Source organism: Aotus nancymaae, unplaced genomic scaffold, assembly GCF_030222135.1.
Source record: "Aotus nancymaae isolate 86718 unplaced genomic scaffold, 86718_ANA_hifiasm-v0.15.2.pri h1tg000057l, whole genome shotgun sequence".
In the NCBI taxonomy this organism is placed as follows: domain Eukaryota; kingdom Metazoa; phylum Chordata; class Mammalia; order Primates; family Aotidae; genus Aotus; species Aotus nancymaae.
The window spans coordinates 25,386,499-25,410,006 of record NW_026988471.1 but is presented as its reverse complement, the minus strand read 5'-3'; the positions used below and the strand labels follow the sequence as shown (position 1 = coordinate 25,410,006).

Genomic DNA, 23,508 nt, shown 5'->3' with positions numbered 1-23,508 from the left:
ATAACAGTTTATACAAGTATCAAAAATGAACATTTGATAGATTACAAGATAGCTCCTAAAATATGTGCAGTCCAGAGCTTCAGAAAAAAGCCCAAACCACTCCTTTTCTGAAAGGCAGTGCCTACTATGCCATCTTCTAAACAGTTTCTAAGCCTTACCTAATTCCAATTCCATTACCATGGTTTGCCAAATGGGAAAGGGTTATTTTCTATTTCTTCTCTCTTTTTTTTTAGAAACAGGGTCTCGCTCCATCACCCAGGTTAGACTGCATTGGCACATGTGATCATAGTTCACTGTAACCTCCTACTCCTGGGCTCAAGCAATCCTCCCACCTCAGTAGCTAGCATTACAGGTGCATGCCACCACACCTGATTAACTTTAGTTATTTTTTCCTAGAGACAAGGTCTCATGATGTTGCCCACGCTGGTCTCAAACTCCTCGGCTCAAGAGATTCTCTAACTTTGGACTCCTGAAGTGCTAGGATTACAGGCATGAGCCACTTTGCCTGGCCTATTATATAAGAGAACAGAACACAGGACATAGCCCACACATATACCTTTTTACTTCTACAGAGGTTCTCAGTGCCACTCTTGGGGCCCCAAAATAACCATCTAGATTTCTCTTTACCTCTTTCTGTACCACTAACACCCTCCTCCACTCAATCATCCTATAGATATCCCCCCTTTAGCCAAAATCAAAACAGAAAGATTACCACCATAAAAAAATCTTCAGCAATCAGTGGGCTAAGAAGGTATCTGAGAGGAACAGATGCTTAATTTTTTGAGTGGATACATTATAAAGTAACCTCTACATTTTATCTGTTCCATATTTCATACAAACTAATAATTTTCAACTTTGAGATAAATATGAAACCTATACCAAATATGGATCCTCCAATATAGCCTAGGTTAATTTGAATAGTTACTTTATCAGGCTTGTGTGATCTATTTTGATATTTCCCTCTCCTTAGAAATAATTGGTGCTGAACAAAACAAAACAAAACAAAACAAAAAAACCCTTATTTTTCTTAATGGTTAGGCTGAAATCCTACAAGGTTGTAGGGCTGATCTGCTTGCTGGAGGTTTTGTGAGGGAAAGGGTGTTGTTGCTTGTTATAGTCAAATACGGGCTCTTTTGAAAACAAAGTGAAGGTTAAAACAGGCTTCAACATGGAGCTTCTTACCAATAATCATTGTAGTGAATAGGTCTCTATATAAGAAATTAAACAGGAAAGGTTCATACCAGGCCTCAACTCCCACAACCGCAGTCACTATGTAGACAAAAGAAATAGTCTGGAAGGAAAATGCAGACAAAAGCATACAGAAGCATTAATGCTAGAAAGATCAGTAGTCATCATGCTTTACGCAGCATTAAGTCTAGTCAAACAGTTTTAGTAAAAGCAAGAAGTATGCTTATATTTGGTATGTGCCAAATCTTACTTCTAAAAATATGACCTTTTAGCTAACAATGCTATAAGATAACTAACTTCTAGACAATGCAAGCCACTGGCCATCATTTGGAGCACTTTAACAGCACCTCATAAACTGGTTAAGTCATAAGATGATCCAAATTTATCCACCCAACCACTTCCTTCAACAAACACTCCAACTTCTGATTTCTTTACCGGAGGCTTTGGTGCAAAGGGGCAAAATGGCAACACAAGAAGTTGGGATTCAAAGGCAGGGAGAGTTAATAGCAAGCCCATTAAAGTAAGAAGAAAGAAATCTCTCTACTCACTGAAAAGGTGGCAATGAACACAAAAAGCCAACCATTTAATTATATGTGCATATCTTTCTTTACAAAATCAAGAGTTCAAATGATCATTTAATAACATTAAGAAATTGTTAAATTTTTGGTGTAATACTGGCATTGTGATTATGTTTTTTTAAAGGAAGCTCTTATCATTTAGAGATATATAGTAAAGTATCATATAATATCAGAAATTTCCTTTAAAATAATTGAGAAGGGCTGGGTGCACTGGCTCATGCTTGTAATACTAGCTCTTTGGGAGGCTGAGGCAGGCGGATCACTTGAGGTCAGGAGTTTGAGACTAGCCTGGCCAATATGGTGAAACCCCATCTTTACTAAAAATACAAAAATTAGCCGGGCATGGTAGTGAGCACCTATAATCCCAGCTATTTGGGAGGCTGAGGCAGGAGAATCACCTGAACCCAGGAAGCAGAGGTTGCAGTGAGCCAAGATTATGCCACTGCACTCCAGCCAGGGTGACAGAGTGAGACTCCATCTCAAGAACGAAAACAATGCAAAACAAAACAAAAACAAATAAAATAATTGAGAAGAGGGCTGAGGGAGGGTATACATGAAACTAGACTGGCCACGTGTTGCTAACTGCTAAAGCTAAGCTAAGTTGCTAACTGCTAAAGCTAACATTAGGGTTCACTATACTATTCTCTCTACTTTTTCTGAACTAGTCTCTCTACTTTACTATTCACTATACTATTCTCTCTACTTTTTTAAAATTTTCCACAAATAAAAATAAAATAAAACATTTAAAACACATATCAATTCTAATCAAAAAACCCTGCAAGCCATAAAGAACAATCACAAAAACTTTCCAAAAGTATCATGGCAATGTTGAAACTTTAAGGTATATACTTACCACCTGGCTAATGTCATATCCCCATGGCAGGAAAAGAATCCCTGTGTTATACTTTTCCCAGTGGGACAGGATGAAAGAAAACAAAACTACCCATAGCAGGAGATAAAGAACAAAAACACTGACACCAGTTGATCCTCTTCCAAAGATGGAATACACAGTTACAACAAAGTAAACACATGACCAACTATCCAGGCCATGGTCAAAAAGCTCCCCTAAGGGAGTGCTAGAATTGGTTCTCCGAGCTTGCTTTCCGTCTACACCATCTGCAACAAAAACAAACCACAGGAAAAGTTCAACATATGCATCAGGATGGAGAAAATCTTCTTTAATAAACTAGAGGAAAAAACAAAACAAATCAGCATGTCAACATGGTGAAACCCCATCTCTACTAAAAATGCAAAAATTAGCTGGGCATGGTGGTGCGTGCCTGTAATCCCAACTAACTACCTGGGAGGCTGAGGCAGGAGAATTACTTGAACCCAGGAGACGGAGGTTGCAGTAAGCTGAGATCATGCCACTGCACTCCAGCTTGGATGACAGCATGAGACTCCATCTCAAAAAAAAAAAGAAAAAAGAGAAAGGAACAAAATATGATAATAGAGGTATGGTATGTCACAAATCATAAAAGAGTACAGATGAGGGAAAGGTTCTCTTTAGGCTAAGATAAGCTAGAATGGCTTTTCAGGCAGGTGAAATCTGAGTAGAGAACATAAAGAATGAGTTGGATTTCAGCTGATAAGAGATAAAGAAGTATGTCATTTCAAGAGGACAGAATGCCATCAGCAAAACACACCAGGGTGGAAAAGCACAAAGCATGTTCAGAAAATGCCAAGTACTTTAGTTTGACTAGAAACTAGCATGTGAAGAGTGAAGTATATAAAAAGGTGAAAAAGGAGGTTTGAGCCAGTTTAAAAGTTTTAGGGAATATGGGGAGTTACTAAAGGTATCTGAATAGAGAAATGACAAGAATGAAAGCAATGCTTCAGGAAGTAGCACCTGACAGTGTGAATGAGGCTGGAAAGAGGGATGCTAATTAGTAGGCCTCAATTGAGATGAAATGCAGTGGGAATGAGAAGCTGGTGGTAGGTGAGACATCAAGGAAATAAAAATGATAAAATGCAGCAAAAGATGAGACATAAGGCCTAAGGACATGAAGAGAATCTCCAGTTTCTATTCTGGGTAACAAAGAGAGGAGTAGTGTTAATAGAAAAAAGGAAGTCAGAAGAAGCAGCAAAACTGACAGATAAGGTGCAGAGTTCAATTTTAGATACTGAAATTGAAGTGTGAGATATCCACATGGTAATGTCAAGGAACTCAATCCAAGGGTACTTATTAGGAACTCAGAACACAGATGAGGGCTAGATATAAACATGGGAATCTTAACTTATACTGTAGAATGAGAATCACAATTACCAAGGGAATGAGAAGAAAGAGAGTTTAGGATAAAGCACAGTGGAACACCTTCATTTTACAGGCAGAAACAGAGGTGCCTATTAGAGACAGCCTGTCCCACTGAATTATACAATTCTTCCCCTGAAAAAAAGTTTTATTAACTAAGTGCATTAGAATTAGACTAATTGTAAAAATTCAGATTAAGGAATTAAAAACCCCTATAACTACTGTTAATCTTGCTCACTACAGTATAGTCATTCCCCAGTACCTACATCGGTCTGTGGCATAATATATTGCAAAAGACTATATGAAAAGATGAATCCCAAACTCCCTGTCCAAATACTATAGATTTCTCTTATTCAGGGTTGGGAAAGTTTTTAGCCCTTAAGTAGCTAAAATATTCCCAGAAAGTCTTTTCTCATTATTTACTGGTTTAACAATTTATCGTTTTCAATGTAACTCCTGTGCCGTTATTATAATACTGAATTCATGAACTATGTATTAAGTTTTATACATTTTCTCACTATACCCTTCCCATCTCCACAAGTCTGAGGTCCAGACATGCTTCAGATTTTTTTTTTCTTAAAAAGGTAATTCAGGGCATATATCATATATCATAAAAGACTCCCCAGTAGGACCTAGAGCAGCATCCTGTGATCAAACATATTAGTATTTCTGCAGCAAAATCTCATGAATAGTCGCACTAGGTAGAATAAAAATTATAAACTGCTTCACGTTTATTCAAGACTGGTTTGCAACAATTAGTTCATGTCAGGTCAGGGGTTTGCCAGAAAATTGTGGACCTAGAACAAGTAGATGGTACATCAAAAGGATCTTACGGCATGTTGTCAAAAGTCAGAGCTCACAGGCCACTCTCAACTTTTCCCTATTCCTCTCAGCAGTCCTTGGCAACCAAATCCTTCAGCAGCACTTAAAGACCTGCTCATCTTTAATAACAAATGCGCAAAAGCTCTGCCTAAATATGTAGCTTTTAACTAAGCTTTCCTCTAATTCTTCTAGACGCCACCGATTTCTTCATTCTCCAAACTCTTGCAGATCTGGTCAGCATGACATCTACCATATCAGCATTTAATCATGTAGCAGGTTATACTGGTTTTATGAGAATATGTCATTTTTATCGGAAGAGATCTAAGCAACTTGAAGTCAGGGTCTGCTACTTTGCATGTATTTAAAAACTATGTACTGAGTGTCTACGATACTGGGGATGCAGTAGAACAACATAGTACTCACTTTCACAAAACTTAGCATTTTAGTTAGAAAACAGAGATAATAAACAAGCAGGCAAGTAAACAGATAACATGTTACATGGTTTTAAGTGCTATGGAGAAAAATAAAGCAGGCAAGGAGGATAGAAGAATGCAGGACAAGCCATGCAGATAATCTCAATGAAAAGCACTCTTGGCAGAACAGACAGTATGGTCTAGCACAGTAGGCCTTCCTGACTGCTCTCTCTACCATAAAAGAATTGATCACTTCCTTATTTGTTCTCCCACTGTGTTCTATTGCTTCCCAAACTTAAGCGGAAATGATATCTTGTTCCAGAGTTTGGCAAATATTTTTTAAAGGCCACATGATAAATATTTTACACTTTGTAGGCCATATAGTCTTTGTTGCAACTATTCAACTGTGTCTTTATCACAGCAAAGCAGTCATAGACAATATATAAAGAAATAGCATAGGTGTGTGCCAGTAAAACTTTACTAACAAAAACAGGCTACACACCAAACTTGGCCCACAACTAGTGGTTTACCAACTCCTATCTTATTCTGTGAATCCCTCGCAATGAATGACAATATTTTTCATAGAGAAAGTCAAAACCATATTTATCAATTTGAACAGGATACTAATAAACCCTAGTTAAAATGAATTAAGTACAGGAGAAAAATGTGATTTTAATAGGTGGCTATCCTTGCTGACTCACCAGTCACTGACTACAGTAAGTATTTACCAATTCCTTACCTAGAGTGTAGGCTACAAAGTTGAGGATGCCCACTACAATCCAAACCCAGTCAGGCACATGCTTGTGACCCGGTGCTGAAAAGGAAAGCAAGTAAGATTTTAATACAGTTTAACTAAGTACAGTAGTTCTTACCATAGCATATACTGACAGTGAGAAGTGTTGCTATTTGTTAATTAGAAGTTAAAGTACTTTACAATACATTTTGAATCCAGAACTAGGTAAATAATATCAGGAAACTGACAAAAGCAAAAAAGCAACTCCCCAGCCCCTGACAAAACAGTAAGCATTTATTCTGAGCTTTTATCATAACTCAAGACTGGGTATTCCACCTTTACTTGAAAATAAATAATTTTCATGTGCCTACAATGAAAAATAATATATTTTTGGAATTCAAAAACTAATTGCATTTAATCTAACCCTTGTTGACTATGATAATATTACGAACTTGTATTGAGCCTTCACCCTATCCTTTCTTATACTATTAATTAGTTAAACAAAAGACCTTCTGATTTGGGTATAGATAGATCAATTGAATGATCTGGGCATCACAATCATTCTGATATATCTGGAGCTCACTTTTCCCCCTAAGACAAAACAACTGAGAATCAAAAAGTCTGAGTTCTAGTCCTGGCTCTGTAATTAACCAGGGGTGTAACCTTGAACATATCATTTACTCTCTCCCACCTTGTATTTTCCAAATATATTGGGAATAGATAGTTTATCTGGTCCTTCAACTTCTATGATTTGAAGAAATATATATAACATTTACATACATTTGGTTCTCTTAATAACTAAGTAAATAATCTTAGAAAATAATATTTCTAGTTACAAAGATACATTCTTTAGGGTGTCCTGAGGATTAAAATATATAAAAAAATTAATTTAAAAAAATACCCAAATAATGTTTAACAAAATTTAATCTTACTTATTATTCACGTGTACTTTATGATCTTCTCATGCTTCAGAGTTGGCATTTCCAACTTCAATAACCATTTTATTACATGTACAGAAGCTATGACTAAAAGTTTCAGTAAAGTTCAGCATATGTACAGTTTCAATATTCAGAATTTCTGTAATATCAAAAGTCTTGGCTAGGTGCAGTGGCTCATGCCTGTAATCCTAGCACTTTGGGAGGCTGAGGCAGGCAGATCACCTGAGGTCAGGAGTTTGAGACCAGCCTGGACAACATGGTGAGACCCCATTTCTACTAAAAATACAAAAATTAGCCAGGTGTGGTGGTGCATGCCTGTAATCCCAGCTACTCGGGAGGCTGAGGCAGGATAAACGCTTGAACCCCTGAGGCAGAGGTTGCAGTGAGCCAAGATTGCACCACTGCATTCCAGCCTGGGTGACAGAGCAAGACTCCATCTCAAAAAAAAAAAAAAAAAAAAAAAAAAAACTCCTTAAGTGTTTGAAACTCCCAATTTTCCTACTAAAACAATGTTGTCAGTGGTACTCAGTTTCTCCAGGTCAGTCCAGAAAAGTCTGCTGAACTCACACACAGATGAATTCTAGCACTAAGACTCCTGACTAAACCATTTCTAAGTATTACAATTGGAAAATAAATTATCTTAGAATGCAAAAAATGCCCATCTGTCTCCATCTTTCCATTCCCCTCAATGCAATCAACTCACTGAACAATAAAAACAAATCTTGTCTCCAACTGTTCCCTCCTCATCCCAAATACACTACCAATTCTCTCCTACGACCTGGGGCAGAAGCTGGGTGTGAAACAGAATGAAGATAAAACGGGTGAGAGAGAAGATATTGGAGCAGAGGGTGGAAGTAGACTGACCACTGGCTCCAAAACTGCCTCCTTCCTCTCTTCCCCAATAAGGGTTCAGACTTAGCAACAAATTCTTAAGGTCTAAGAATTGTTTTCAGAGGAAGCTAGGAGTCATTAAAGTCAAGTACGGACACAGAGCAGAAGGAAAGACGATCACATTTCCTTCAGAAGGGGATTTTTCTTTCATGACTAGAAAAGGAGAAGTGATATTCCTAGAACTGACAGGTATACTGAGCCCTGCTTGTATCTGTTTTTAGGCAAAGTTTTGAGTCTTAATTTTCCATCTTCATGTAAACCCAATTATTCTTTGTCTGCCAAAACCTCACTGCTTTTTACACAGCATGTCTAATTCAATAGGCAAGGTGATGCCATTATAATATCCAAAATTTTTTGGAAATACAGACATTTTAACAGAACCAGAAAATAACCAACCACATTTCATTTTTCCCTACTCAGACATTTAAAATTTTATATTAAAGTAATATTCTTACCTGAGGCATAAAAGTCAGGATCAAAATATGCCATTAGTAGAAAATTGAATACAACCAGCAGAAAGCCAGAAAAAGTTATCAGATTGGGAGCCAGCCAAGTAGGAAATACCTATTTTTGCAAAATAATTATAAAATCATTAAAGTAGAAGAATCTCTATCCAATATACTACAACATGCAAATTAAAGTCATAATAAGTTATCAATTTGAAAGATCATATGCAGAAGTTACAGACCTTAATATGTAAACCATCATCTCCATTGCATTCTTTCTTCTATCCTCTATATTTATTTTAACTCTGTAATTAGCAAACTTCTATAATCATAACATTAAATCTACTTTAGAAAATTTTTAAAGACATTTTATTTTAAAAGGGTATAAACTTCAACAATAAGATAAATCAAAAGAAGGATGGGGAGGGTAGTTTCTCTAGATATCTTCTTAAACTGAGAATTGCATTTATAATACTCCATAAAATAGGTTAAAATATTTAAAACTTATTGAAACAAAAAGTACATGCATATTAATTATCTTACCTTTACTATAGTGTTCCAAAATGGATGCATCACATACAGAGAAAGTGGATTGGTGTCCACAGCACTGTACTGTTAAGAAATGAAAGAAAATATTCAGAGTAAATCCTTGCCTACTAGTAAACAGAATAACACTTCTTAAATGAAAATAATAGTAAAGCCAGGCGCAGTGGCATAGGCATACAACCTAGCTACTCAAAAGGCTGAGCCCTAGGCCAGATGCAGTGGCTCATGCCTGTAATCCCAGAACTTTGGGAGGCCACGGTGGGCGGATGACCTGAGGTTGGGAGTTCAAGACCAGCCTGACCAACATGGAGAAACCCTATCTCTACTAAAAATACAAAATTAGCTGGGTGTGGTCCCAGTTACTCAGGAGGCTGAAACAGAAGAATCGCTTGAACCCAGGAGGTAGAGGTTGTGGTGAGCCGAGATCATGCCATTGCACTCCAGCCTGGGCAACTAGAGCGAAAACTCTGTCTCAAAAAAAAAAAAAAAAAGGCTGGCCAGGCGTGGTGGCTCAAGCCTGTAATCCCTGTACTTTGGGAGGCCGAGGCAGGTAGATTATGAGGTCAGGAGATGGAGATCATCCTGGCCAACATGGTGAAACCCCATCTCTACTAAAAATACAAAAATTAGCCAGGCGTGGTGGCAGGCACCCGTAGTCTCAGCTATTGGGAAGGCTGAGGCAGGAGAATCGCTTGAACCCTGGCTGAGACCAGGCCACTGCACTCCAGCCTGGTGACAGAGTGAGACTCCGTCTTGGGGGAAAAAAAAAAAAAAAAAAAGAAAGAAAAAGGGGAAAGAAAGTAATAGAACAAAAATAATATAGGCTGAGCATGGTGGCTCACACCTATAATCCCAGCACTTTGGGAGGCCAAGGAAGGTGGATCACCTGAGGTCAGGAGTTCAAGACCAGCCTGGCCAACATGTTGAAACCCCGTCTCTACTAAAAATACAAAAATTAGCTAGACCATGGTGGCACATACCTGTAATCCCAGCTACTCGGGAGGCGGAGGCAGGAGAATCGCTTGAACCTGGGAGGCAGAAGTTGCAGTGAGCCAAAATTGTGCCACTGCACTTAAGCCTGGGCAATAGAGCAATACTCAGTCTCAAAAAATGAAAATAATACAAAAATAACCTGGAGAATACATCTATTTTATGATGTCCTCATCTGAGTGGCAAAAGTGGAATAGCAACATAAATGAGGCAAAGACTGTCAAGCACAGTCAGATATTGTTATGGGAGGAGGAACGGGTCATAGCCCAAGGCTAAAGATCAACCCCAAACCATGGAGTTAATGATGGGTTGTTTCATTGGTACGTACTCATCCAGAGTCTAAATTGCCAGGATAATCACTGGCTCATCCTTTGCTCTCAATCAGCTTCTACATTATGGTGTTTCAGCAGAGAAATTCATATTGCTTACATGTCCTCACTTATTATGCAGGACCAGTAAAATGCACACTGCATGCATTCAAACACTGACCACACACCTTCTCAACCTCCTTCATCCCTCTCAACTTAGAGGAATCTGTTTCCTCTTGATACCATTACAATACACTTACTAGCTGTGTGACTTTGGGCAAGTTTCTTAATCTCTCTGCCTTAGTTTCTTCACCTGAAAAATGAGGATGATAGTCTTTACCTTAAAGGATTGTCATAAGGATTAGATATGTGAAGTGACCTACAGTAAGTACTATGCAAGTATTAGCTATTAAATTACACGTGTTTTGACTACCAAAGGAGTAACAGATCCCTGTATAGCAGATACTGGATTGCATAAACATGCAAAGGAAGACAAAACAGGTTAGGGTTGCATGATAAAAGAGCTTATTCCCCACTTATTGAGCTATTAATAAGAATGTAAAGGAAATTTAAAAAGACATACATAAACATTTAAAACTTTATGGGTCATGTTGACAACTTATTCACTCTGCACACACACACACTGCTAGGTATGGGGAAGAAGGGATACAAAACTGGTAACAGACAAGTTTTGAACTAGGTAATATTAGCCTAGTTCAAACCCTCCTTGAGGGTTCACAATATTACTTGGGCAAATATTACCTAATTCATCCATCTGAAATTTACATGATATTATACTAGTCACAAGCTTGAAAAAGTTTTGCTTATATTTTCTATGTATGCTCAGTATGTATACAAAATAAGTACTAATCATTTGAGTATCTGATTTTTAAAAATCATAATTAAAGATCAAGATTTCTTTCTGAATAAGCTTTGTGAATATGCAAGAAATATATCAGTGTTTCAAGACTTTAAAGTGTGATGGAACAAAGAAGTAAATAAATTGAAAATGTTTAAAATACTGTCATCTAGGTCTAGTTTAGTACACCAGGGGTTGGACACCTTTTTTTGTAAAGGGCCAGATAGTAAATATTTTAGGCTTTGCAGGCCATATGGTCTTTGTAATAAATACACAACACTTGAAACAGGAAAGCAGTCACAGAAAATATGTAAACAAATGGGCATGGCTGTGTTTTAATAAAACTTTATTCACAAAAACAGGCAGACTGGGGGCTTCAGTTTGACAACTCCAACTTCAGACAATCCAATTTGTTGTTAAACCAACACAAACACGTGGTCTAGGGCAAAAGGAGCATTTCAAGTGGTATATGAGTAGGAAGCAGAACATGACTATAAGTCCCTATTTCTTGATAACTTATGCTGCTCAAGATACTATTAATTTCTGGGACAACAAAATCATACTGCAGTCATCTGAACCCCCTTCAGGCCTGTCTCATATGGACTGCAAAGCCATCCTTCTCTATGCTAATATGAGGCTGACTACTGGAACATAGGTGTGACAGACACTGCATCTACTGTTTTAACATTTCATCTTGCTAAAGGTCAACTCATTTCTGCCCTCTCCAGATTTCTTCCGATCTTGGTTTAGTTATCCAAGGGAACAGCTATTCCTCCTAAAACACTCAGCATATAAATCTGGTCATGCTAACAATGCTTTCACTTAAGTCTCTATAAAAATGCCAGTTAAGGTAGACCTTCTAAATATTTCCCTCAAGACTGCTATTACAGGCCAGGCATTGTGGCTCATGCTTGCAATCCCAGTGCCTTGGAAGGCTGAGGTGGGGCGGGGCAGGGGCAGGGTCCCTTTAGCCCTGGAGTTTGAGACCAGCGTGGGCTACAAGAGGTTTTTTAAAAACTAGCTGGATGTGGTGGCATGTGCCTGCAGTACTAGCTTCTTGGGAGACTGAGGCAGAAAGACAGTTTGAGCCCAGAAGTTCAGTGCTGCAGTGAGCTATAACTGCACCACTACACTCCAGCCTAAGCGACAACAGAGCAAGACACTGTAGGTTTTGTTTTGTTTTTTTAAAGATTGCTATTACAACATTTAACGATTATTTGGGTATAGAATTCTGAAATGTCATCCACAGCAATTATGTCTATTTTACCGACTTCATGAAAGTCTCTGTGAAAGCCAGTTACCTTAAATAATATTTTCTCAACTATTAGAGAGTTTCAAAACTTTTTAAAACTTCAAGTGAGGAAATAAAGCAGAGTTCATTTTCCATTCATCCATTCATTCAGTGAGTCAAGAAATACTTGACTGAGTGCCTATGATGTTGCCAGGGGCTGTGCTAGACCACTGGGAAGAAAATGGCGAACAAGACCAATGTTTCCTACGTTCACCAAGTCTATAGTCTAGTGTGAGACCGATGGTAAGCAATAAAACAAGTAAATAATCACAAGTTGTGTGTAATCTCAACTACTTGGGAGAATGAGGCAGGAGGATCCCTTGATGCCAGGAATTCAAGACCAACCTGAGAATATTAGTCTGTTTTCACGCTGCTGATAAAGACATACCCGAGACTAGGTTATTTACTTATGTAAGTATGCATGTATGTATGTATGTACGCATTTTTTTGAGAAAGAGTCTCGCTCTGTAGGCGAGTGCAATGGCACAATCTCAGCTCACTGCAATCGCCGCCTCCCAGGTTCAAGTAATTCTGCCTCAGTCTCCCAAGTAGCTGGGATTACAGGTGCACACCACCATGGCCTGGTTAATTTTTGCATTTTTAGTAGAGACAGGGTTTTTCACCATGTTGGCCAGGGTGGTCTCCAACTCCCAGCCTCAAGGGATCCACCCGCCTTGGGCTCCCAAAGTGCTGGGATTACAGGCGTGAGCCATGGGGCCCTGCTGAGACTGGGTAATTTATAAAGAAAAAGAGGTTTAATGGACTCACAGTTCCATGTAGCTGGGGAGACCTCACAATCATGGTGGAAGGCGGAAGGTGAAAGGCACGTCTTACATGGTGACAGGCAAAGAGAATGAGAGCCAAGTGAAAGGGGTTTCCCTTTAAAACCATCAGATCTTCATGACACTTATTCACCACCACAAGAACAGTATAGGGGAAACCACCTCCATGATTCAATTGTCTCCCACCGGGTCCCTCCCACAATTGATGGGAATTACGGCAGCTACAATTCAAGATGAAATTTGCATGGGGACACACCCAAAGCAGATTGGCAACAAAGCAAGACACCCCTCCCCATGCCCCTTAAAAAGTAACCCCAGGTACACAATTAGTAATAAATACTATGAAGGGAATTATCAGAGTATTATGCAAGAAGAGGACAGGCAGACAGAAACGCAAGGAAAAAGGCCATATAAAGAGAGAGGGCAAGATTGGAGGTACGCTGCCACAAGCCCAGGCAGGCCACTAGAAGCTGAAAGAGGCAAAGAAGGATTCTCGCCTAGAGCTTTTGGAGGGTGTGTGGTTCTGCCAATACCTTGATTTTCTACACTTCTAGCCTCCGTAACTATGAGATAATTAAAATTCTGCTGTTTAAAGCCACTCAGTGTGTGGTAATTTTTATGGCAGCCTTAGGAGGCTAGTAAAGATGGTGACCTGCTCCCAAAAAAAGAAGAGAACAAGTGGAGCAGGAAGTATGCCTAGTCAGAGTGGTCAGAGACAGCTTCTAGAAAGGGACATTTAAGCTGAGTCCCAGATGAGAAGGCAGTCAGGTAAAGAATGTATGAGACACAATATAGTGAGTGAAAGGCAGATGTTAAAGACAATGTCCTTTCATAGATTCCACTTATATGAAGTTCAAAAACAGAACTGATTTATGGCAAAAGAGGTCATAACAGTAATGTGGTGAGAGGGACTGATAGAGACTTTCTGAGGCACTAGAAATAATTCTGTACCTTGAGCTGGGTGGTGGTTACATTGGTATATACATATGTAATAATGCATTAAATTATACACTTAAGATCTTAATGTATTACGGAATTTATATGTAATTTATACCTAAAAAGGAAAAAAGAGAGAGAATAAAGACTGTATGAATGACTCCCGTGTGTGCATGTGGCGGGGGGAGGTAATACATGCCAAGAAATACCTTTGAGGCAGAGAAAACAATGACATGTACAAAGACCACCAACAGGTAAGCATTAGAAATGCTGAAGGAGGGCCAGTGTAGCTGCAGCATCGTATAGAAGGGTGATATGAAATGAGACTGGAGAGCTGGGTGGACACCACCTGGCAGGACCACAGGAGTTAGATTTTATTCTAAGCATAACATATATCCTGATTTACACGTTTAAAAGACCATTTTGATTACGGTGTAGAAAATGGACTTGAAAGGGGTTAAGTACAAACTAGAGACCAGTTAGAAACAATTATAATTTATCAGGCCAAGTGACACTTGGTTTAGTCTAGGAGCAGTACAATGACTTGTAGAATACTTTCTAAATATGCTGTGAAGTGTCCATTTTTGAGGACATTAGAAATGAGTCCCCCCTTAATTTAAGAAGGAAATTGGCTCTAACATAAGGAAAACTATGAAACCACCTCCTTGGACCTAAAAGTATATCCTTTATACATCTATTCAAATCCCTTCTATGTACTAATAAGAAAACCGAACTGATCACATCTTTGCACTAAACACTGAGCTCTGGCAACTTGTTAAAAACAGAGTCCATTGCCCCGGGTAATGCTCTATCTATTAGCCAGGCATGGTACTGCACGGCTGTAGTCCCAGCTACTCGGGAGGCTGAAGCGGGAGGATGGCTTGAACCCAGCTGCAATGAGCTATGACATGTCACTGTACTTCAGCCTGGGCAACAGAGGGAGATCTTACCTCTAATTAAAACAAAACATCACTAAACTTAAAATGTAAAAACAGCAGGGTGTGGGAAAGGAAAAATTAACCCTAGGACAGAAATAAAAAGTTTCTTAATGTACTTTTAATCAATACAAGACTTGAAGCCAGGAATGCTGGCTCAGCCTGGCAAGGCGGCTCATGCCTATAATGCCAGCACCTTGGGAAGCTGAGACGGGCAGACAGCTTGAGCCCAGAACTTTGAGAACAGCCTGGGCAATATGGAGAAACCCCGACTCTACAAAACAATACAAAAATGAGCCAGGTGTGGTGGTGCACACCTGTAGTGCCATCTACTTGAGAGGCTGAGGTGGGAGGATCACCTGAGCCTGGAGAGCTTGAGGCTGCAGTGAGCCAGGATCATGCCACTGCACTGCAGCCTAGGCAAAAGAGTAGGCACCATCTCAAAAAAAAAAAAAAAGACTTGAAGAACTACGCCCACAGAGAACATGACTCACTGAGCAAGGAGATCTAATTTCAGTGAATACTGTCATTTATATCTAACGAGTCGGAGAGAAGAGGGAGGCAGTAGGAGACTGGAGAATCAGAGCAATACAAGCAAGTCATGATGACAAACAGGTTTGCCTGCTAGACTTTAAGTAAGCTGGGCCAGGCGCAGAGGCTCACGCCTGTAATCCCAGCACTTTGGGAGGCTGAGGTGGGCCTCCCTCTTAAAAAAAAAAAAAAAAAAAAAAGTAAGCTCTAACAAGATGAGAAGATAAGGCAAAAGGAAGGGTCATTTAGTGAAGGAACTTGAAATCTTTGCTGAGGAATTTGGATATCAAACAAATGGAAGCCATTGCAGACTCTTAAATAGGAGGCAGTATTTGAGAAAAATTATTTATTGTCTCTTGTGCTATTATATATCATTAAAAAGATGAAGAAATCTGAAGCCAAAGACTATCTGTGGGACCCAAGCTAGACAGACTCCTCATTACTCTTTCTGACTGTCCATTAAGTTGCCTCTCTTCACTTCCTATCTGTAAACAGTTTCTCTTGGTATAACCTCCAGGAATGTGTGTAAGTGTGGATATGTTATATGCTAGCCAATGTTCATCTGTGTAGGAAATCACAAATGTCAAGTTTGATTTTTTATTTACTCAACACTTATACAGCACCATGTGCCAGGCACTTTATAAATATTAACTCATTCAGTTTTTAGAATTATCCTATGGAGTAGGTACTACTATTCCATTTCACAGTTGAGGAAACCTGGCTAGAGAGATTAAGTTACCTGCTAAGTATGACACAGGTGGGTGCCACCACACCCAGCTAATTTTTGTATTTTTAGTAAAGACAGGGGTTTTACCATGTTGGCCAGGATGGTCTCAATCTCTTGACCTTGTGATCCGCTCACCTCAGCCTCCCAAAGTGCTGGGATTACAGGCGTGAGCCACCGTGCCCGGCCTATTAAATTTATTTTTGACTACTACAATAGGTTTATCAGAAACAGAAACCCAACATAAATGGAACAGCATCTCTCTCTCTATATATATATATAATATCTATTTATAGACAGATAGATATTCATCTTTCTAGACTGAGCTTTGCCTTCACCTCCATCCCCTGAAGGCTTTCTCAGCTCTAGCTACCAATCCCTGGAAGCTGCCTCCTCTCCTCTTCCACAGCACCCAGCACTTGCCTAACTGGACTTATTAACTATTTATAACCGTTCATTTACATGTTCACATGCCACCAAACTGAGTTCTTTGAAGACAAGAATTTCAAGTAAGCTTAATTTTGCAGCCCTAATGCTATGCCTGACACTGAGTAGACCCTCAATAAATGCTTGTTGAATAAACAAAATTAAATTGTATGATGGCCAGGCATGGTGGCTCCCACCTATAATCCCAGCACTTTGTGAGGCCAAGGGAGGAAGATCACCTGAGGAATTCGAGGCTACAGTAAGCTATGATCATACCACTGTACTCTAGCCTGGGCAACAAAGCAAGACCCTTTCTCTAAAAAAAGATAAGAATAAAAATAATTTTTTATAAAATCTGCAGGAACTGGTAAGGTTAAAGGCCAGATTCTGGTTCTTTAGCATTGCCATTAAGATGCAAACACAGACCTACCCAGGTGAGGTGGCTCACACCTGTAATCCCACCACTTTGGGAGGTGGGCAGATCATGAAGTCAGATCATCATTCTGGTTAACACAGTGAAATTCCATCTCTACTAAAATATACAAAAAAAAAAAAGCCAGGTGTGGTGGCACGCGCCTGTGGTACCAGCTACTCAAGAAGCTGAGGCAGGAGAATTGCTTGAACCCAGGAGGCGGAGGCTGCAGTGAGCCAAGATTGCGCCACTGCACTCCAGCCTGGGCGACAGAGCAAGACTCCGTCTCAAAAAAAAAGATGCAAACACAGTCCCTCTTTACCACCTCTTAATTGTAATACTAATAAATTCACAACTATCATGATTCCTATAATCGGGCTGTAGTTGTTGAAAGCCAAGTTAATTATCGTAATAGCAGAAACTAATTCATCATGAAACCATATACATATACATTTACATACACTTTTTTTTTTTGAGTCGGTCTTTGTTGCTCAGACTGAAGCATAGTTGCACAATCATAGCTCACTGCAGCCCAACTTCCAGACTCAAGTGATCCTCCCACCTCAGTCTCCCAAGTAACTAGACCATAGGCACATGCTACCATGTTTGGCTAATTTTTTTTTTTTTTTTAAGAGATGAAGTCTCACTATGTTGCCCAGACCGGTCTCAGACCTCCTATCCTCAAGCCATCCTCAAACCATCCTCCCACCTCAGCCTCCAGAAGCGCTGGGATTATAGGCATGAGCCTCCGTGCCCAAATTACCTTCTTGAAACCAAACAAGTATTTCACAGAACACTTCCTCGCTGAGGCAAAATGATACAATTTGAAAGTAGCTGCTACACTATCAATTAAAACTATGCCTTCCCAAGGTTAGATGAGCAAACCAGGACCAAAAAAAAAACCTTGTAGTTTCACCCTTAGATAAGTGGGGAAAATCCCTCAACTATAAAGACCTGTCCAAGGGCTGGACTGGTGGCTCATGCCTGTAATCCCAGCACTTTGGGAGGCTGAGGTGGGCGGATCACCTGAGGTCAGGAGTGAGAGACCAGACTGGCCAACATGGTGAAACCCCGTTTCAATTAAAAATACAAAAATTAGCCAGGCATGGTGGCGGGCGCCTATAATCCCAGCTACTCCGGAGGCTGAGGCAGGAGAACTGCTTGGACCCTGGAGGCGGAGGTTGCAGTGAGTCAAGACTGTGCCATTGCACTAGAGCCTGGGAGACAAGAGTGAAACTCCATCCCAATTAAAAAAAAAAAAAAAACCTGTCCAAAACAAAGGATGGGTAGAGGGCAAAAATAAGGTTGAAATCCTTCAGGATAATTCTCTGAAGTTACGTTAGTCAATAAGCAACAGAGAACAAAGGTAGTTAAACCCGGTATCTTCACATTTAAAATACAAAAGGACCCTTCCAATATCCAGACATAGAGCTCCTTTTTCTTTTTATCCATATTTCCCAAAATGGTTTATATTCTTCTACACTCTCATTCCTTCTACATTCTCATTCCTTCTATATTGATTTAGCACTTTGTTTATGGTAGTGTGCTAGACCTTAGACATGTTACTAAAGAAAAAAAAAAGTCAGCTACAGGACCTGCCCTCCTAAAGCTCATGTCCTAAAAGAGAAAGCAGGCATTCAATTAATATTCAACTAACTGTTTAAAACAATTGTGTTAAGAAACACAATGGAGAATACAAGTGTCAACAAGTAACACAGAATCCATCCCATGCTCTTCTGTACCAAAAATCAATGTCTTATAGCTTCTTGCTACAGCAACTCCACGTGTGCACCCCTTTCAGCAGTTACTCTGTAAAACTGCCAGGTTTCCAACTGTAGCTCTCAGATACACCTCTAGGAAAGATAAAGAAATTAAACTACTTCAAAAGTAATTTTTCCACCAGCTGCTTTTGTAGTATCAGTTTTTCTTTACATCTCTCTTATAAAGTATCACATAAGGGAATACAAAAATCTCTTTTGAGTGTTTTGAATCTTTACCCATTTGTAAGGAAAAAAAGACTTTAAAATAAGCATTTATAAAGCACTTACTATCTGAAGAAAACACAAGGGGAACGCAATGATAGGAAGAAAAGATCTGTGGGTGCAATTCACATTCCAGCAAAACAGATCACATGGATTTTTCCTTTGTATAGCACTGTATTCATAATTTTAACATGAATGCAGTATTGAGTAAAGAACTCTCCACTAGAAGATATTTAGGTTATAAATGTGGGTGCTTTTTCCCCCAAGGAAGCCTCATTATAACTAAAATAATATCAACAAACTATTTTAGTGAACATTGGACGCTTGCTAAATCGACCTTTGTTTTCCAGGATGATAGGAAATCATCTGCTGTCAGATACAGGAACTTAGCTAATAAAAAAGGGGAAAAGATCAGAACAGAAAACTACACCGAAACTTCTGGTAAATTAGGACATCTATCTAGTTGAAAATATAAATCTAGGAAAGATTCTTTATAAGAAAAAGGAGATTCCCTATTACAAACACTGCTCCCACTGAAATAGCTATTGCATTGGCACTTACAAAGTCAGACCCTAGTAAGGAAGAAAATGTTTTACATGTCAATATTTACCCTGCAGAACAGATAACAAAAGGGGGGTAGAGCTTTAGGCAAAGCAGGAGGTATCTGGGTTAACTGCCTTCTAAAATGAAAGTTGTAAAACCCTGGCCTGAGTTACCAAGAAGGCTCTGGAACCTCTTTCCGCCTAACATTTTAAGACCGATCACCTCATTTCAGAATGGAATGGCACAATACGACTTGAGAGCAGAGAAGCATGCTATGTGACCTTCCAAGGACTCCTGCATTTTTTTTTAACTCGAGTTAAACAAAATCCATTATGAGTTTTTCAGTTATTCATTCATTCCACGAATACTTACTGGGTGCCTAGTATGCACATCGCCCTGTGCTTAAGCCATAGTGGTCCACAAGAAAACTCTAACTACTTGGCCATTATATTCTAATGGGGAGACACGCTAAAGCAGCAATTCTATAAACGAACAGAGCGCACGTTTAAGAGGGAAGGGATACTCAGGGAGGGCTTCTTTGAGGAAGTAATATTTAAGCTACGATGTGAAGATGAACGGAAAACAAAGATGAAGGGTTAAAGCCCGTATTTCGGGCTTGGCCGACGGGATGGTTAGAGTCATTCATTGGTAGAGGAACAGTGGAGGTGAACCAGATTTGGAGGAAAGTTAACCACCAGCATTTATTTACTGGGGTCCTAGTATGTTTCCAGGCGCTTCCCAAATCCTTCTAATCATTTTGCGCAGCAGAAGCTATCACTTCCAGTTTATATACACAAAAGAGAGGCTGAGCGGGGTTAAAATGACGTGCCCAAGACGAAATAAAGAAATCTGACTCTGGTATCATGTTTGTATGTGCTCGAAAGCCCGCGCTCTTTCCACTCCATAGCTCCTTCCTGTGTGCACGTCCCTTTCATCTGGTGGCCCCAGCGTGACAAGCTGCCGCTGAGGTAGCCCCTGTCGGGAGCATAAGTGGAGGCATCAGCAGGATGGCCTCGGCAAGTCTCTCCCCTCCCGGGCCTCATCTGCCTAACGATCATCTCCTCCTCCGAAGTTGTATGCATGAAAGGCGAGTGGAAACTTCACCAAAATGAAGGCGACTGAGACACCACAGAAGGAACCGCATCCTTCCGGAGACTTACGAAAATAGTAAGTTTGAAAAAAAATAGGAAGGGAATTCCCTCGCTCCCTAATCACTGAGAGCTCTCCTAAGGAAAAGGACATCTCCCGGGCGGTGCCAAGTCCGGGCGGCGGACTTAGGATGCTCCCACGCTCCCCGACCCCCAATCCCCAGGACCTGCAGGACCCCCGGAGAAACGCCCGCCAGCCCGCCCGGAGCCACGCGGCACAAGGTGACACGGACCGCGCCGCGCCGGCCCCTCAGCAGCCTGGGTGAGGCCGGGAGCAGGGAGAGGGGCGTCCGCTGGCCCGCGCTACCTTGTACTTATCAAAGCCAGCCAGCTGCTCCGGGCTCACATATTCGTAGCCAGCCATGACGACCCGAAAACCGAGCACCCACTCGGCAGCGACTCTCAGCTAGGAGGCGGTGACACGCGAGCACCACACCGGCCGGCTGGGCAAGGCTGGGAAGGACCGGGCTGGCGGAGAAGGTAGGAGCAGCGCTCCGCCCACCGCGCACGCGTAGCCGTCTCGGCCGCTTCTGCCGCCTCTTAGCGCGCAAGCGCAGCCCACGCTTCTCCCCACCCACTGAAGGAGGGTCGCTATCCCGCTCGAGCGGCCCGCCCCCCAAGCTGTCGTTGTCCAATCGGCGTGGATCAGGCAACACTAAGTCCCGCCTTCTAGCCCTCTTCGTCCCTTCATTTGCTAGCGTCAAAATTGGTGAGCTGAGGTAAGGCAAGAGAGGATGAAAGGTCAATTTCCCAGCGGGCTTTGCTCTTGGTCCCGGGAGTAGGTGGGCGTTTCCGTGGTATCCTCACTAGAGTGGACATCTAGGGGATACTTTTTTAGTCCTGAGGGTAGGGTGACTGCTTGCGAGCCAGTCCAGCAGTGTCTCAGGTAAGAAGACAGTTCTCCCACCGCAGCGAAGTACAAAAGGAAGGAGGTCTGTACTGCGGGCGGCTCCCAGCTCCCGGTACGGTGCGCTGCATGCACCGTAAACATAACCATGTTTATGTTTACGAAGAGGGTATCCCCCAGATCTCCATTCTAGTGAGGATACCACGGAAACGCCCACCTACTCCCGGGACCAAGAGCAAAACCTCATCGCACTCCGCTCTGTCAAACCGTTCCAAATTAAGATTGCTGGTGCCTCCTGACCAGATAAAAGCAGTGATCTGTCAGTCTCAACGAGTCCTTAACTGTGTTTCCAAGAAGTGTTTTTACTGGAACCCAGTTAATTGGAAAAAAAAAAATAAATCAATGGCTAGTGAGTATCTACTAAGAAAATTTATAATTGTTGCTGCTTTTTATTGAGCGTCTTCTATGGGGAGAACTTCACATACATTATAGTCAACCCCATAACAACACTGTGATGTGAAAGGCATTATCTCCATTTTCAGATTAGGCAACCTGCCCAGTGTCAGTCACGCAGCTCGGAAATGATCGACCCAACGTGAAATGAGATCTGTGTTATGGGAAACCACTACCTCAGGGAGCCTTTCAGTCTCTCTGGGTCTCTGAAATAAAGAGCTATTATTTTGAGATACTTTTATGTTCATTCGTTTACCAGCTACTTATTGGGGACTCAAGATATGCCAAGCACATTGTTATTACTACATGTCTAATGTCTCCTCCTAAAGCATAAGATTCTTATAAGGTAATAGATATCTTATACTTGGTATATGGTAGATAATAAGCTTATTTTTTTCCTTGAGACAGGTACTCACTTTCACCCAGGCTAGAATCCAGTAACGCGATCACGGCTCACTGCAGCCTCGACCTCTCCCGGCTAAGGTGATCCTGCCTCAGTCTCCCAAGTAGCTAGAACTACTGGCGCACACCAGCACACCCGGCTAAATTTTTTGCATTTTTTGTAGAGTGGGCACCTGGCCAATCAATAAACTTGATTGTCCTTTATCACACTTGCCCTTGAGGGGAGTATTTGCATCTTATACATAATTTTCCCCATGTTCCATAGCCCAGGGGCTTGTAAATAGTACATGATCAATATATTTTACTGAATGAAGGAGCAAAGATCTCTTTGATATGCTGTGAAGTACCAGTTTTGAGAAGAACATTAGAAATGAGAGTCTCAGCCAGTCACAGTGGCTCACGCCTGTAATCCCAACACTTTGGGAGGCTGAGGCGCAAGGATTACTTGCGGCCAGGAGTCTGAGACCAGCCTGGACAATATGGTGAAACCTTGTCTCTACTAAAAACACAAAAACTAACCCGGCATAGTTGCATTCGCCTGTAGTCCCAGCTAGTCAGGAGACCAAGGCAGGAGAATCGCTTGAGCCTGGGAGATGGAGGTTGCAGTGAACCGAGATTGCGCCACTGCACTCCAGCCTGGGCAACAGAGCAAGACTCCGTCTCAAAAACAAAACAAAACAAAAAACCTTCTTACTTGTAAAACTTAGTTAATTATGAAAAGCCATAAAATGTTACTTCAGTGCAAGCTAATAATAGTTTATAAACTGCACTTGCTGTTAATCAGTTCAGATATAAGCAAACTCAGAATGACATGATTGATTTTTAAATTTTTTTTCTTCCTCTGATATTTTCTTTAAAAGCACTTTTTAAAGGAGCAATTTTTAATTTTGTGAAAGCAGTTGCAATTTGCTGCCTGTTCTCTTCATAAGGTTGTAACAAGTTTGAATCAATTGTAAATACATTGGTAATTTATAAGCTGAAGTATAACCTAGAACTTTGTTTATATTTTGACCTGTTACTAGCTGTGTAATCCCAGACAGTTTACCTCACTTAGCCCAAATTCTATTTTTTAAAAAGAGGGCATTTGATCCTAAGATCTAATTCAATCCATTAGATCCTAAGATCCTATTCAT

The 23,508-nt window shown here is 40.6% G+C and overlaps 1 protein-coding gene across 2 annotated transcripts in view; it reads right to left on the bottom strand.

The window, feature by feature from the left end:
* SELENOI (selenoprotein I) overlaps nucleotides 1-21,150 on the bottom strand; it is a 35,412-nt gene extending 14,262 nt beyond the window's left edge. Inside the window, exons 1-6 of one of the 2 annotated variants that reach the window (XM_064363936.1) lie at nucleotides 20,981-21,150; nucleotides 8,804-8,872; nucleotides 8,270-8,378; nucleotides 5,992-6,066; nucleotides 2,620-2,882; nucleotides 1,242-1,291 (exon numbers count right to left, since the gene is read on the bottom strand). In XM_064363936.1, coding sequence (XP_064220006.1) covers nucleotides 1,242-1,291; nucleotides 2,620-2,882; nucleotides 5,992-6,066; nucleotides 8,270-8,378; nucleotides 8,804-8,872; nucleotides 20,981-21,037 — 623 coding nt within the window. In that variant the 5' untranslated portion in view covers nucleotides 21,038-21,150. Of the gene's footprint in view, nucleotides 1-1,182; nucleotides 1,292-2,619; nucleotides 2,883-5,991; nucleotides 6,067-8,269; nucleotides 8,379-8,803; nucleotides 8,873-20,980 lie in introns of both variants that reach the window. The other variant, XM_012475535.2, reaches the window with a different exon arrangement.
* Nucleotides 21,151-23,508: the final 2,358 nt, after the last annotated feature.